Source organism: Manis javanica, chromosome 1 (assembly GCF_040802235.1).
Source record: "Manis javanica isolate MJ-LG chromosome 1, MJ_LKY, whole genome shotgun sequence".
NCBI lineage: Eukaryota > Metazoa > Chordata > Mammalia > Pholidota > Manidae > Manis > Manis javanica.
This window is the reverse complement of record NC_133156.1, coordinates 4937828-4952154: the sequence shown is the minus strand read 5'-3', so window position 1 is coordinate 4952154 and position 14327 is coordinate 4937828. Positions and strand designations below refer to the sequence as shown.

Sequence of the window (14327 nt, the reverse complement as noted above, 5' to 3'; positions counted from 1 at the left end):
CTTTCTTGATCAAACTTGCCATGGATTTTTTAATTTTATTAGTCTTTTAACAAACCCAAACTTTTGGCTTAAATGATCATTTCTATTAATTTTTTTCTTTCACTAATTTCTGCTCTTATCTTTATTGTTTCCTCCATTGTACTTTCTTGAGTTTAGTATGTTTACCTTTTTCTGTCTTCTTGAGATGGATGCTTAGGTCACTGAGCTTTTTTTCTTTCTAATATATGCATTTTGGACTATACATTTCATTCCAAGCAAGGCTTTATTTAAGCAAGCCCACAAGTTTAGTATGTAGTATTTTCATTATTTTTCAGTTCAAAAATATTTTTTTCCCCAAACAGTGTGGCACAGAGAAGGCAAGTGGTGAATCTGCGGCATCTTGGTGCCCTGAGGGATGGTGACTGCAATTGGGGTGTGGGTGGGGACTTGATGATACGGGTGAATGTGGTAACCCACATTGTTTTTTTTGTGTGAAACCTTCATAGGAGTGTATATCAATAACACCTTAATAAAAAATTTAAAAAAAATTTTCTCTATTTCTATTGTCATTTATTGTTTGACTCACTGGTTATCTGGAAAAACAATTCTTAATTATCTTTTATTATTGATTACTAGCTTAATGCCACTGTGACTAGAGAACACAGTTCATGCCATTTCAATCATCTGAACCGTGAACACTGGCTTTATGGTCCAGTTTATGGTCAGCTTCGGTGGTTACTGTGTTTTTTATCCTGACACTTCATAGTGCGATGTGAACGCCACATAAACCTACACTTCCGTGGGTGATGTGTGATTACTGTGCTGTGACTGATGCTTACCCACCTCAGTAACCCAACTGAGGCAGCAACTCAAGACATTTAAAATAATGTATTTTTGGCTAGTACTTACTCGTAAATCTTGACAAGCCAGAATGTTGTCAAGCCACTTATACAGGTAGCCATCTAGGGAAAGGCCCACATTATCAAACACCGGGCCACAGAACAACACTGCTGACATTGCCTGACAACAAAACATGGGAATGAAACATGGAATGATCTAACATTAACCAATTGACTTTATAAATGATGAGGGTCTTTTAAAGCAATTATTTCCACAAGATTTTAAAGTATTCCTTAATCAATTCAATAAGAATACCAAATTCCCAATTTTGAATCTTTTTTTGATAAGAGTTAAAATCCATAGGCTTAACTTTGTGGACATGTCATTTTAAGATTACAATAAATCTTTATGATGAAAAAGTAAGATATTCAAAACAAAATGTCCATTTTACAATACTTAAAATAAACATACTTTCAGTGATTTTAAGGGAATGACTTCAGCTTATAAGGTAAATACAGCTTTTCAAATTATGCTTTGATGAAAAATGTTTTGAGTCATGTACTGAACTGATAAAGCTGACAGATGTTTAACTAAGGTGCTAAACTGACAGACCATGAAACAGATGGAAATACGTAATGGTGATTCTTAATCAAAGACAAAGAAAAGGAAGAATATGAACTTCAGTTCCTTTGAGGGGAGTGGGGAAGCAGCAAGGGTGGGTAAGAGGAGTGGAGATCTTGATTAGCTTTGTAATCTGTGGGTCTAAATGACTATGGTTTAAATCAGCTCCACTGAGGCAGAAGTCAACCTGACAGCCAGCAACTTCTGGTATATATGACAGAACTGATTATACAGCTAATTTTCTAAAGGAAATCAGGCTGCAGGAATCATGCTTCTAAAAATTTGGAACAGTCCTACTAGTGTGGAAATTTATTTCCGGGAGACTTCTAGAATAGGAGGGGACTAAAAAGGGAATGTGGCTCGTGGTAGGTTTTGAACTTGAGGTACAGTTAATTGGCAAGGCAGCCCGTTACAGGGTATCTAAGCAAAAATACATGGTTCTCACAGAGGAGAAATACTGCATAAAAGTGGGAGCTTGGAAAAGTTTTGCATTTGGGAATTGTGAACCCAACTGGAATATTTATATGTTTATACACAGCTACTTATGTTTATGTGTGCACCTTTTGGAATTTTTAAAGTCAACTTATGTATGTATGTTTGTGTGTGTGTTTATTTAATTTCTTTCTTTCATTCTTTCTTTTTTTTTTTTTTGGCATGTGCACTTGCATTTTATCCTCGAGTATCATAACTATTTTAATCTTATTTAAGTCCAGGCTGTAGTTTGAGGAAAGAGACCTTTCATGGTGTGACTAGGAAGTCACTGAGGCAAAAGTGACCTACTTTAATGCACAATACTGGTATCTGGTAATTTGATGATTTCTATAACTGTAATGATCCAGAGGCGTGAACATGATGCTGAAAGGTCCTGCCCACTGGCTAAACAGGATGAAAAATGGTGCCTCAGGCTTTGCTGGGGAAAAAGGAATCTTCAGTGATGAACTAGAAGGAAAACACAGAGTTAAGCGTCTCCTAGTGAACACAGTGACAGGTTAGGTCACTATTACACGTGCAGCTTAAGTTTTGGGGAAAGGAGTAATTTCATTTCCTAGCTCTGGTTTGCCTTAGGTAAGGAAACATGTATTTAAAAAGTCCAGGCTAAATTTTCTTTCCAAGTGTTATTCTTTCTCACGTTGCAGTGAAATAGCACCTTGTCTCAGAGCGGGAAGTTATGAGATAAAAAATGTACTCACAGACATTGTTTTCTAATCAATAGCTAGAAAAACTGCAACACCTTCCACTAAGCTGTTGCTTACATATAAAATATTCTCCTCATTGCTGCTGCCTGTCTTTAGGAAGAACTATGAAATATAATGCATAGACTGTCTATTTTAAGCAAACATATTTTGACAAAAAATGTCAACTCAAATCTTAATTTAGGGCCATCAAAGATGAAAAGGACTGGTAAGAAGAAGGTTATGCAACCACAAAATAATAAAAAGTAGAAAAACTGAGTAGTGGCTTTTTGTAATTAGGTCAAAAAGCTTTAATTATAGTAATTAATTTTTATACTACACTGACCAGCTATTTTTATTCTCTATGCTGCTGGATGAAAATGTTTCATATCCAGTTACTTTGTAAAAAATAAATACCCTCTCCACGATAGAGTTTATTCAGCTGTACAGAATTCTATATCATGTACTGATTGGATAGTGTCAAGAGCAGGGATATTTCTGGGATTTTTGTGCTCACGGATTAGCACAATAAGAATGAAAAAATAAAGCCTCTGTCAGTATGCCCTCTCAATTACTTCCTTCCTATGGAAATCACATAGGTTCTTTTTGAGGTGGGAACCAAAACAAAGAATAGAGATAAGGACAAGCACAAAGCCACATGTAATTCCTATTGTTCCCTTTCCAACTCTGTTGCATTACCACAATCTGCTCTTATGGGTATTTCCAAATAAATGATCCCATCCTAGACCTGCACACAGGCAAGCAGGCTGGGAGAGGAAAGCCCAGTACTGGGAATGCAAATGGTTTCGCCAGGTAATCTGCAGCGGGGTGTCAGTGTACCTGGCACGCACTGAATCAAGTTGGCGACCATCGCACTGAAATGTGCCCGGATATCTTTAAGAATTTCAACTTCTTTATCATTTTTGGCTTCTAGGAGCATGCGGGTCAGGTCCACGTATTCTAAGAACAAAGCCCCAAGAGCTAATGTATCCCATTCCAAGGCTCCATTTGTGCTAGAATAAAAGATACAAATAAAAATGAACATTTAGGTGGTTAGTCTTTATGTCAAAGAAGTCCATGCCTCATGCACAGTAAGAGTCACTGTGAGAACTCACACAATGAATCTGTTCCGACCTATCTGCAGTGTAAACAGACTATGACAAAAAACACTGATAAGCTTTTTTGGATATTTCTGAGTAAAAGTTAAAGGTAATCTATATTTTAAAAAAAGACAAAAAAAAAGAGACAACAAAAATAGTTTGGTGAGGAGAGTTCACATCAGTAGAATGTCCCCCTACCTGTCACTTATGACACCAGCATCAGCCAGAAGTTCAAATATCCGAAGGAGTTGTAGCCTTAACAAGTCTCCCCATTCTCGGCGCTTTTTGTTCTGTTAGAAAGAGGTAACACTACTTACAGACATGGGCCAAACACTATTAAGTTTGCTTTAGGCAACTCTATTCAAGAAAAGCATAATGGAGTTATTTTCAATTTTCTAAACAGAAGAGCCAAAATGTAATTTTCTTTCTTCCTAATTAATCCTTAGAGAAAATGCTTGCTGTTACAGGCTAGGAGAGGAACAGATCATAAATGGGTCAATAAATACTTCTGAGGAGGAAATGTTGGGGTCCCACGTGTCTCATATCCTAGATGCTCCCAGCATCTGCTGAAAGATTTTAGGGTCTGAAACAAGTGGAAAGGTGAGGGAACACTCCTAATCCCACCGACTCTGGTCACAGAGGTAACGCTGTTCTTACACTGCTAAATTTCTGCTACTTCTTGTATCTGAGCTATTATAAAGGAAGCTTCTTTTTTTAGTCTTAATCTTTTTTATCTTATTTTTTTTATCCTGCTACATTGTAAGTTTATCCACCTCAGAGTTCACATCGGGGAAGATAAGAATTGATGAAAATGCTTCAGATGCCAGATGGAACAAATACTATTCTTGACCATCGAACTCCTTGTGAAAAATCAAGGAAACAGACTAAGACCCACAAGTCGGTCCATTCAAACCTCCTGCAGAAAAATGTAATGTCTTAATATAAAAGTGGCTAAATATTTAGTCTGTTTTGCTTTTGTAAGTTTAGTACATAAAGTCTCTGTAAGTAGGAACCATAGTATAGTAAATACTCAAATACTGACAAATAAATAAGAAAGATTAAAATATTAAGATTCATTGTTAAAAGCATGTTGGGGTGTTTGCATTCTTGAGGGGAAATCACTGGGTGTGACTGAAATTCACCGCCCTGTCCAAATGAATCAAGGCATTATAGAAACTCAAAATCTTACCTCTGGTCTTCGTTCCAGAGCCTCTTTCATTAATGGATGAAGTTCCTCTACCAATTCTCTGGGGAGGAGAAAGGTCAGTTGGGATTCATCTTTATGGACACCCAGCTTGTCACCAAATATATTCAGTCAATCCTAAATCAGCTGCTTTTTTTCACTGGGTTTGTGACACCACAATCTCCCCCGGCCTTTCCATTTCCCAGTCCTATGGTGAACTGCAAATTGGTGTTGACCTATATTTTTATTATTGGTCTTAATCCCAGCCCCCTGTATATCACCTTATCTCCTTACATATTTGTTGACACAATTTTGATTTACTGTTCTGGAGTCCAATGTGGCAAAAAATCCTATCTGAACAATGAAACAATATTCTACAAGTGCTTACTAACTTCACAGCGCTTTACTGTAGGCAGTGACGCTGAAGAAAAATTAACTCAAATTCGTGTACAGAAGAAAATTTTAGTCTAATTAGAACCAGAGAGACAGATGCAATTACTATGGTACTAATTCTGGGGTCTGTGCTCAGAGGACTCACTAATAGTCGATTTTAAAAAATTAGGGTAAATTTTTTAATGATGAGGTTCTGGTTAAAACCTTTTCTCTTGTGTAGTAAAAGTTAAGTTCGATCTTATTTATATCATACTACATGTCTATACTTCACTTGTCTCCATTATCTCCAGTTCTCAGCTGTGTATCTGCTAATCTAATTAGGTGTCTTCCTTAGGAAATAACTTCTGAACTGCTATGTCAAAACAGACAAAGTTATGAGATGTAGTCTGTTGCTAGGTATTTTGCATACAGTCTGCTTCATGTCTGAAACCTTGTATTTTCTGGTAAGGTGTTTTGTGCTATTAGATGTCACCCTACAGGGGCAAGGACCAGAAGGCACACTCTATGGCATCCAGCGCTGAGACACCGAAAGCCTGTGTTCCAGGCCAGATTCCTTCAGTACAGATGCTAGAACATTTCACCAAGGAAACAGAACTAGTATTAATGGTCTCCTCCATCTAATAAACAATCATGTGCTGAAAATTTACTATGTGTATGTTTGCATTTAATCCTCACAATAAATCTCTGAGATAGATTTTACAATGATGCCAAATTTCCTTTTTTTATTGGAGAGATACACTTTATTTTATTTACGGTAACAGTTTTACAGGTGAGGGAGTTGAGCCTAGAGACATTAAGTTTTCCAGACCTACATGACAAGTAAATGCAGAATGCTACCCACCCCTCGGAGTACTGAACGCGTAAGGTATGTATGCAAAAGAGCCCTAGGCTCGTTGGGAATAAATACTAGGTAACTCTAGGAATTATTTCTGTTATCTTCTTTCAAGATTCCTATGCTTTGTCTCAACTAAGTAACTAATAAGGCACTGGTTAACTGGCACTCAAGTAGTCAGAACACAACATTTTTAGAGGATAAAGTCTGACTCTACACATGAATATGTAACAGATCTTTTCTAGTTGCCTCTAAAACACCTCATTAATCTTTATTTTTCAAATAGGGTTTCTCACAGATGCTTGGAACTTTCCATTTTCTATCTACACAAAAAACTTTAAGATTTTATTTGTTCTTATAGACTTTCAGTGCTTCAGCTCAAGTCATCAGAGGCAGCCCATCTAGCATTTTATGACGACTCTTTCAAAAGGCTTGGATGCTGCCCCAGATTGAACGGTTATTTGATTAAACGTGTGAAGTGAGTTCAGAAAGTGAGTTATGATGTTTCTATTAAGGCAGTAAAGCACCTGATAGAAAGATCAGTGAGTGTTATCAGAACACCCCTGAAAGCCTCCTGTCAGGACTTAACCATGGAGAGCCTGTTGCATAAATGGCTGAAGAATCAACACTCATTTTGGTGTTAAGGCCTCTGAACAGTCTGGCTAACCGGGGACTGAGACTGAATTATCTTTGCGTATAGTTATCTAAAACAGAGCTCGCAATAAAGAGAAAACCTGAGAGGTAAAATCAAAGCTGCAGGGACTAAAAGAGAGATGCGAGGCAGTTGCAAGGAACGTTTGTTACATACATGACAACCAACGCGGACATAAAGGAAATCGTGCAAAGCCTGTAAACACTGGGGGAACACACCAAAACACAAACTCAAACTCGAGTTAAAAACAGAAACTATGATAGCAGCAGCATGTATGAATTGAGAACTCATGAAGACTACTGTACCTGAAAACAAGGGAATCTGTTCTTCCAAATCCTAAAACTAAGGACTCTGTGATCTCAATGCTCTCTAGTCTCTCTAGTCTCATCAAAGGCACCAACTGCTTTAACAGAACTCGCACGGATGGGGTGCCTATGGCCTGAAACAAGTTGATTAAAAGTGAAAAAGAGGTAATATGATAGCTTATGCTTCCTTTAATCACATCATGATCCCTTATGACAGTTTCAAAATATTAAACCACATCCCAACGCACTGCCATCACTTCAGGAAAAAGAAAACAAACCCATAAATTTTAATACAGCACAATGAATGCATTTTTCAAATGGGACACAAATTCTAAAGAACATTACTATTATAATAGTATATATATATATATATATATATATATATATATATATATATATATATATATATATATATGGAAAAAACCATAATTAAATCTACAAAACCATCTTTAACAAGCTAATTTAACCAAGGTATGGTTTTAAAGGTAAATACTTAGTGACGAGTGAGAGAAATGTGGTATGTGGGGAAGAACCAAACGTCAGGATAGTAATAAATACAAGTCACTCTGTGGTCTTAAGCAAGGTTAACTTCCCTTTATCTGCAGTTCCTCACTTGCCAGCGGGGAATAATAAATTATTCACACAAATGTTCAATGGAATTTAGAAATGTGTAGGATGAAAATCTGGTCCCATATACTCCAGATGGCAGGCACAGTGCAATCTGCACTGTGGACTCTAGACAAACAAGCTATAAAGAAAACCTTACAGAATAATTCTATTGAAGCATGTCATGTCACCTTGTTATTGTAGCTCACTGTACCATCAGGAGTGGTCGCCATTATTTCCGAAGTGGAAGCTCTTAAGTGTCCCGGGCTCATAATACTGGGTTTTGCCACTCTGAAACAAAGAATAAGGTAATTTCTCCACAAGGTAACATAGTTGTCTCCACTGCCGGCACTGCTGGTTTTCTTGGCATTAATTGGGCTACTAGGAACACGAGGTCAAAAACAAGAGTGAAACCGAGTTCCGGATTTTAAATATCACTTATTATATAAAGGCCCTAGAAGTGCTCAAATAGAGTTGAACAATCACTGGTCAAGGCTTGTCTTCACTGTCAGGAACTTCCTGGACAGGGAATGTCTCTACTGGATGGGAAGATGGATAAAAGCTTAAGGTCCTTTTCACCAGTAAGGTTTTCAGATTCTATACTCAGTTGTATTCATTATTAGGGAAAAATATCAAAACCAACTAGCTCTAGAAGAGAACCTTTGACCCGTTTTCAGGGAATGCTAAGAATTCTGTATTAGGAAGTTCAGAAACGAGGGAGGGCTACCATGTTCCACTCTCTAATCTGAAATGCTAATGTAAGAGGGCAAACGGTGCGAGCAGCTCAGCAAGAGGGAAGCCCGAGTCCTTACTTGGGGTCCACCAGGGGCATCACCGACTGGATGCGAGTGAAGGCGTAGGGCCAGGCGTAGCGGAGGGCCGTGGGGCAGTGCTTGGGCAGGTGCTCCTGCCGCAGGAAGCTGAAGAGGCAGAGGACCCAGGGGTCCTTGATGGACTGAGCGAATATCCAGACGTGGGAGGGGCTCTTTACATCGTAATGGCTGTTGACCAGGACTGCGTTCCACTCCACCAACCACTGCAGATCCACGCTGTGGGTCAGCGTTAGCGTTGTCTGTGGTGCAAGAAGCAGGCACTGGATCAGCACTGAGCTGTAAGCTGCCTGCCCTCGTTCTGGCTCAGCCTACGTGTCCCTTCTTCTGCAGTGCTTTTCCTGACCATCTCTGCCATGGGCCAAGCTTTGAATCTGGAGCACCCCTCCGACATCGGTCACATAGGACCTGGGTTTCTAGTATAATCGCCGCTTCTTCTGCTGGACTACCAGCAGCGCCAGTGCTGAGCTGAAGGGCAAGCGTGGTATTTCGTACAGATTGAATGTCACGTTACACTGTGCGTTAGTACACAGAAGCTGCCTGTTCAATTTGTTGAACAAATACATGACATTATAGGTAATGTTAAACTCATGTTAATTAGAACTTGACCATAGACTTGCCATTTTAAAATTCTGAAAAGTTACTGCTGTCTGAGATTCGTAAATGTGTTTTTATCCCTGCAATTATTATTTTTTTTTGGTTTGTCTTAAAAAAAATTTTTTTAAGCCATGATCTTGTCTCCTTTACTTAGACTGAAAATACCTTCCCTCTGACTTAGAGAGATAGCTAAGTGCAATCCCTTTTATGAAGAGCATTTTATTGATGATTTCTGAGATTACTTAGTCTAGTCCTATGATATCAAACCAAATAAACATTCTAAAACCTTTGAAAGATAAATATAGTTAGGTAACACATATGTTCTTATATTTCATTCTCTTTTTAGTCCAGAATATCAAAGTTGAGGGAAGACAAAGTTTCAAATGATCTAGCTGTGATGCCAGGAGAGAAAATTGCTTTTATGTTTGTTAGGCATTTAAGGTGATGTGTTGGGTCTATTGGTTCCTGTGGGCAAGAGGGCTAAGCAAGTGACCTCTGCGGCTAGTGGGCTATAAGGACACAGCTTGAGCTTCAGAGCCAGTGAGATGAGTGCACACTGTGACCTGGGAAAATGACTGTCTCTGTCTGCTGAATTTATGACTTGGGAATTATAATGCTGACCTCACCTAATCTCTACGTGAATTACATGAGATAAGGTATGTAAAAACACCTGGCACAGAGCGGGCACTGCTTTCCCCATGCATTTCCTCCCCTTTCTGTGCATTTTCCTAAGTGCAGTATGGCTGACTTAGTTACTATGGCTCAAGGTTTTCATTCTGATAAACACAGAACAAAATCACATGAACAAAATCGAATGTATAGGGAAATAAGATACATACATAAAACAATTACACTCGGCTCTTTCTTCTCATGTTGAAACCATTTGAATTTCTGAAAGAAGAACTAGGACTATTTAGGACCATTGTTAAGGTCTTCATGGCCTGGCTAATAGTTATAGTAATTATCATTATTATTACAACCATAAGAACAAGGCTACTTAAAATAGGGATCTCTGTTCAACCTTAGTTAGAAAGGCCACGAAAGGCTCACAAATGCTATAGATTTTGTATTTATTTATAGTTATTTGACTAATATGTTTGCAGCCATTTATGGTTATTGGACAAGGATATACAATGGCCATCAGCAGCAGGGTTCTGTGAGCAGCTCCAATCTGCCCTGCCTCTCTGCAGCTATTTAGCTGAAATTAATCCAGGTCCCATTATTGTCCTTAGTGATTTTTAAAAAATCAGATAATTAAAATCAGTTTCAATTTCCCCTTGTTCAGAAAATTCAAAGTTGCCAATGTGCTTTTTAAAAAGAAGATGTAATTGTGCAGCAGGTAAAGTTCTTCTATATTCAGAAGCCAAATAGGATCAAGTCTGGACCCTAACACTTCTCCGTGGCCACGGCTTTGCCCCTTAATGTTTTTGCTTGGCTACCTATGAGGATCAAAAAAGATAATAAATGTGAAAGCACCTTATAAACTGTAAAGCACCACGTAAATACAAGTAACATACAGTGTCAAGTATAATAAGGCAAAATAATATTCTTAAAAAATCCCGAGCAATTCTTGAAATTGCAGTAGGCAAAATATGTATATTCTAAGGCTCAAATTTTGTTTGAAATTTATCTGAATATCTAAGCTATTTTTGAAAAGCTAGTCTTGTTTTCATAAGTACTTTCGTGTCAGTTTATTAATCTGACATAAAACCCCAGAATTCCTCCACATCATTTGTCTTTGTCTCTCCCTTTTCAGATAGGTCCACAGCTTACACTTAAGAACTATGAGTGCTAGGATCAAACGTGTACTTACTGAATCCGAAACAGCTACATGAATAAAACTTTCAAGAATGGAAGAACTTAGCTGATCCATGACATCAAGCATAGGCTTGTCATCGTCCTGTATGAAGAGAGGCAATTACTCTCCATGGGAAAATGAATCCTCCCCACCTGCGTCACTGCCTTTGTCTAGCACGCGAGGTCAAACAGCTTGCAAGACTCAGATAAGGGTTGTCTCACAGGAACGTGAGTGCCAAGACGGTGAGAGGTAGTGGCTAAACTCCTCTCATTCCGGGTTTAGTCTTTCAAGGGTCAATGGGAGATCATTAGATTCCACTTTCACATGCATCTGAGTTTCAAAAACTGAAAAGACATGTACCTGCATTTCAAAAACTCACACACATACACAAGAATCTAAACACCAGGACCAAACATGATTCACTCAAGTGTTCATGTTGTCATGAATTTTAGAGAATGGAAACCCTCCAAGAACATGCTTTGCCAGACCACTATGCTGCTACTTACTTAAGTCACCTATCTGCTAAAATGACTGATCAATAGTTGACTGTGACTGAATTTTAGGCCCAAAGAAACTTCACTCTAAATGGCCAATGTGGTGCCTATGTGGTACACAGCTGTTTGGTAAAAGCAAATGGGGGAGAGTGTGAGAGAGAATCTTATTGGAAATTCTTCTTTTTACATGAATAGAGCACATATATATATATATGATTCTGTGTATCTTTGACATCCTTTATTATAGAGAAGCTCAGAAATATGAAATTATTTACTTAGAAACCTTACAGGGAAGCTTCAGAATGTCTTTATTCATGGATGAATGAGAATGGTTTTTAAAACATTGTAGCTGGAAACAAAACACGTAGCTCACAGACACAGAGAACAGATCGGTGGCTGCAGAAATGGGGAGCAGGTGAAATAGGTGAAGCAAGTGAAAATGTATAACCCTCCAGTTATAAAATAAATAAGTCCTAGGGATGTAATGAACAGCATGGTGACTATAATTAATAATACTGTGCTGCCTATTTGAAAGTTGCTAAGAGAGCATAAGATCTTAAAAGTTCTCATTACAAGAAAAAAAATATCTAACTATGCATGGTGACAAATGTTAACTTATTGAGGCGATCATTTTGCAGTAAACAAATATCTAGTCATTATATTGTACACCTGAAACTAATATACTGTTGTATATCAACTATGCCTTAATATAAAATATACCCCTACCCACCTAAAAAAATTGTGGCTGCAAAAGAAAGCGATATGGAAAATGTCCTTAGCATGGCCTGCTGGAACAGTATGAGGAACTTGTGGAGCTTTAGGAGCAGGTACATCTGGCTTTCAGTTCTGGCTCCGTCATATCCTAGCTGTTGATTTGGGCTGAGGTATTTAACCCCCTAAATCCTCCATTTCAGTATCTGTACAATGAGGGTAATAACAGCACTAATTCTTAGGTTATTGTGAGGGTTCAATGAGATAATGTGCATAGAGCACAGTACAGTGCCCGGTACAATCCATGGTAAGTCACAGAGACTTAACAGAGGTTTACCAAAATAGAGCATGCCTTTGTGATCCATTTACCAGTTTCTAGGGATGTCCTAAAATACATCAGAGAGCTATCTGAAGAAATGTGAACAGAGAGGACTGGGATAACTTTGACAGTACTTTGCAAAGACAATGACCATTTTGAGAATCATTTAAAACAAGAAATGATTTAAAACAAGAAATCAATGCTGTATTTTTCTAAAGAAGTATGTGACATAAAAAGCTGGTCTTTCATCGGTTCACACACATTGCCCTGTGCCAGAAGGCAATGAGTCTTAACATTTGAACAAGGGTGTGCAGCACGTGACCAAGTGTGGGAGGTTAGCTGGAGTCAGTTGGCTTAATAATTCTCCATGTGGCTCACATCTGTTTCAAGGGAACATTTTTCCACCATTATCAAAATTAAACAACTTTCAGTTAGCCAGACTCTTTGGTACTTTGTCATTTGAAATGAGATGCATTATTTTCTCAAATTCATTCCCTAATATAAATGCAGTGATGTCTCCTTAATTCAGTGTATGCCAAACATTATGAAGGAAAATCATTTGTAACCTAGTCTTAAAATCTTTCACTTCTTAACAAAGCACCATCTCTTAGAGAATCAGAAATGGTCTTTTCTATTGTTCTTGGAATATATAACATACCTTGTGGGTCAAGAGTGCTATTTCATCATTAAAAACTCATCCTGAATAAAAAATTATTTGTTGACATCACGTGTGATGTGAAACCACATAAAATAGTAATGAATTATTTATAGTTTTAAATCCAAACTTCAAAACTGTTGAAAGAAATAAGTGGGAAAATTCAGAGGGCAATCCATACCTCAGGTTGACCCAGGGCAACAAATAAAGCTCGAATTTCCTTCAGAATTAAAACACACAGTTTGCGTGTAGCCACCTGGAAACTGCACAGCAGCACCAGTGCAAAGCCTTCCACAGCATGGAGTGCACTGCAGTGGGGACCCCGCTCAGAAGGAATTCTGTGGCTGGAGCCATTTGGAATTAGCTGTCATGCAATAAGAACATTCTATATTCAGAAAAATAACAATGGAAGAAGAAACTACTCCTATGCACACATCTTTTGACATGTTTGACCTTGTAACATTCAAATAAATCACAATGGCTTAGATGGAGAGGTGTCTATGAATTCACTATTATTCATGCAATATCATAGATTCCCTTTCTGTTTTCAGATCTGTCGTTACTTCGGACTTCCATCCAACATCTGTTACCTCTGATAAGCAATAGCTTTTCAAAGGCTATTAATATTAATCATCCATACCATTTGAGAGACTTGGGAGTATGCTATATATTCAGAGTGGCCTAATTGTTTTCTACTTGAATTCTCTGTTGACTTTTGGATACTACTAAATTGAATTTTCAAACATTTACTTTCTGATCACATTGGCTTACTTGCTTTTGTGTTCGATTCTCATCTAGATTTTGTGTATCTAAGGTCGGTTTTGCATGAGCTGCGTTCTGAAATTTCCCAAACCACAACCACTGAGCCTAAAATGAAAGGAAGCCAGATGACAGGGTGGATTCCACCTTCACTCCCCTTGTCCTTTCAGAAGCTTCTGGAATCCCTGGTTCCCTGGCTTTCACCTTTCCACATGCACAGAACACAGGGAAGGAGGCCTGACCTGAACCTCATCTGTGAGATCAGCCCATCACGGACCTGCGCTGTGCCTAAGTGCTGCCATCCTGCCCTTCAGCCTCTGTGTTCCTCAGACTCCCCCTTACACTATTCTCTAGCCAGACTCCTTCCTCCACCTGCTCACTGCCAATGTCAAGTCACCACAGCCCCTGGTTCTCCTCTGACAACACTGCCTCAACCGGCTCTTCAAAAACTGTTACCATTGGTTTTTACCATTCAGGTTTG

At 38.4% G+C, this 14327-nt stretch overlaps 1 protein-coding gene across 1 annotated transcript in view; it reads right to left on the bottom strand.

Moving 5' to 3' along the window:
• The window catches only part of LOC118971128 (protein furry homolog), a 157946-nt gene that overhangs the window by 60603 nt on the left and 83016 nt on the right, over nt 1–14327 (bottom strand). Inside the window, 11 exon segments of the mRNA XM_073235390.1 lie at nt 889–999; nt 2217–2332; nt 2335–2379; nt 3453–3625; nt 3911–4002; nt 4902–4959; nt 7078–7211; nt 7875–8064; nt 8496–8755; nt 10924–11010; nt 13269–13451. Coding sequence (XP_073091491.1) covers nt 889–999; nt 2217–2332; nt 2335–2379; nt 3453–3625; nt 3911–4002; nt 4902–4959; nt 7078–7211; nt 7875–8064; nt 8496–8755; nt 10924–11010; nt 13269–13451 — 1449 coding nt within the window.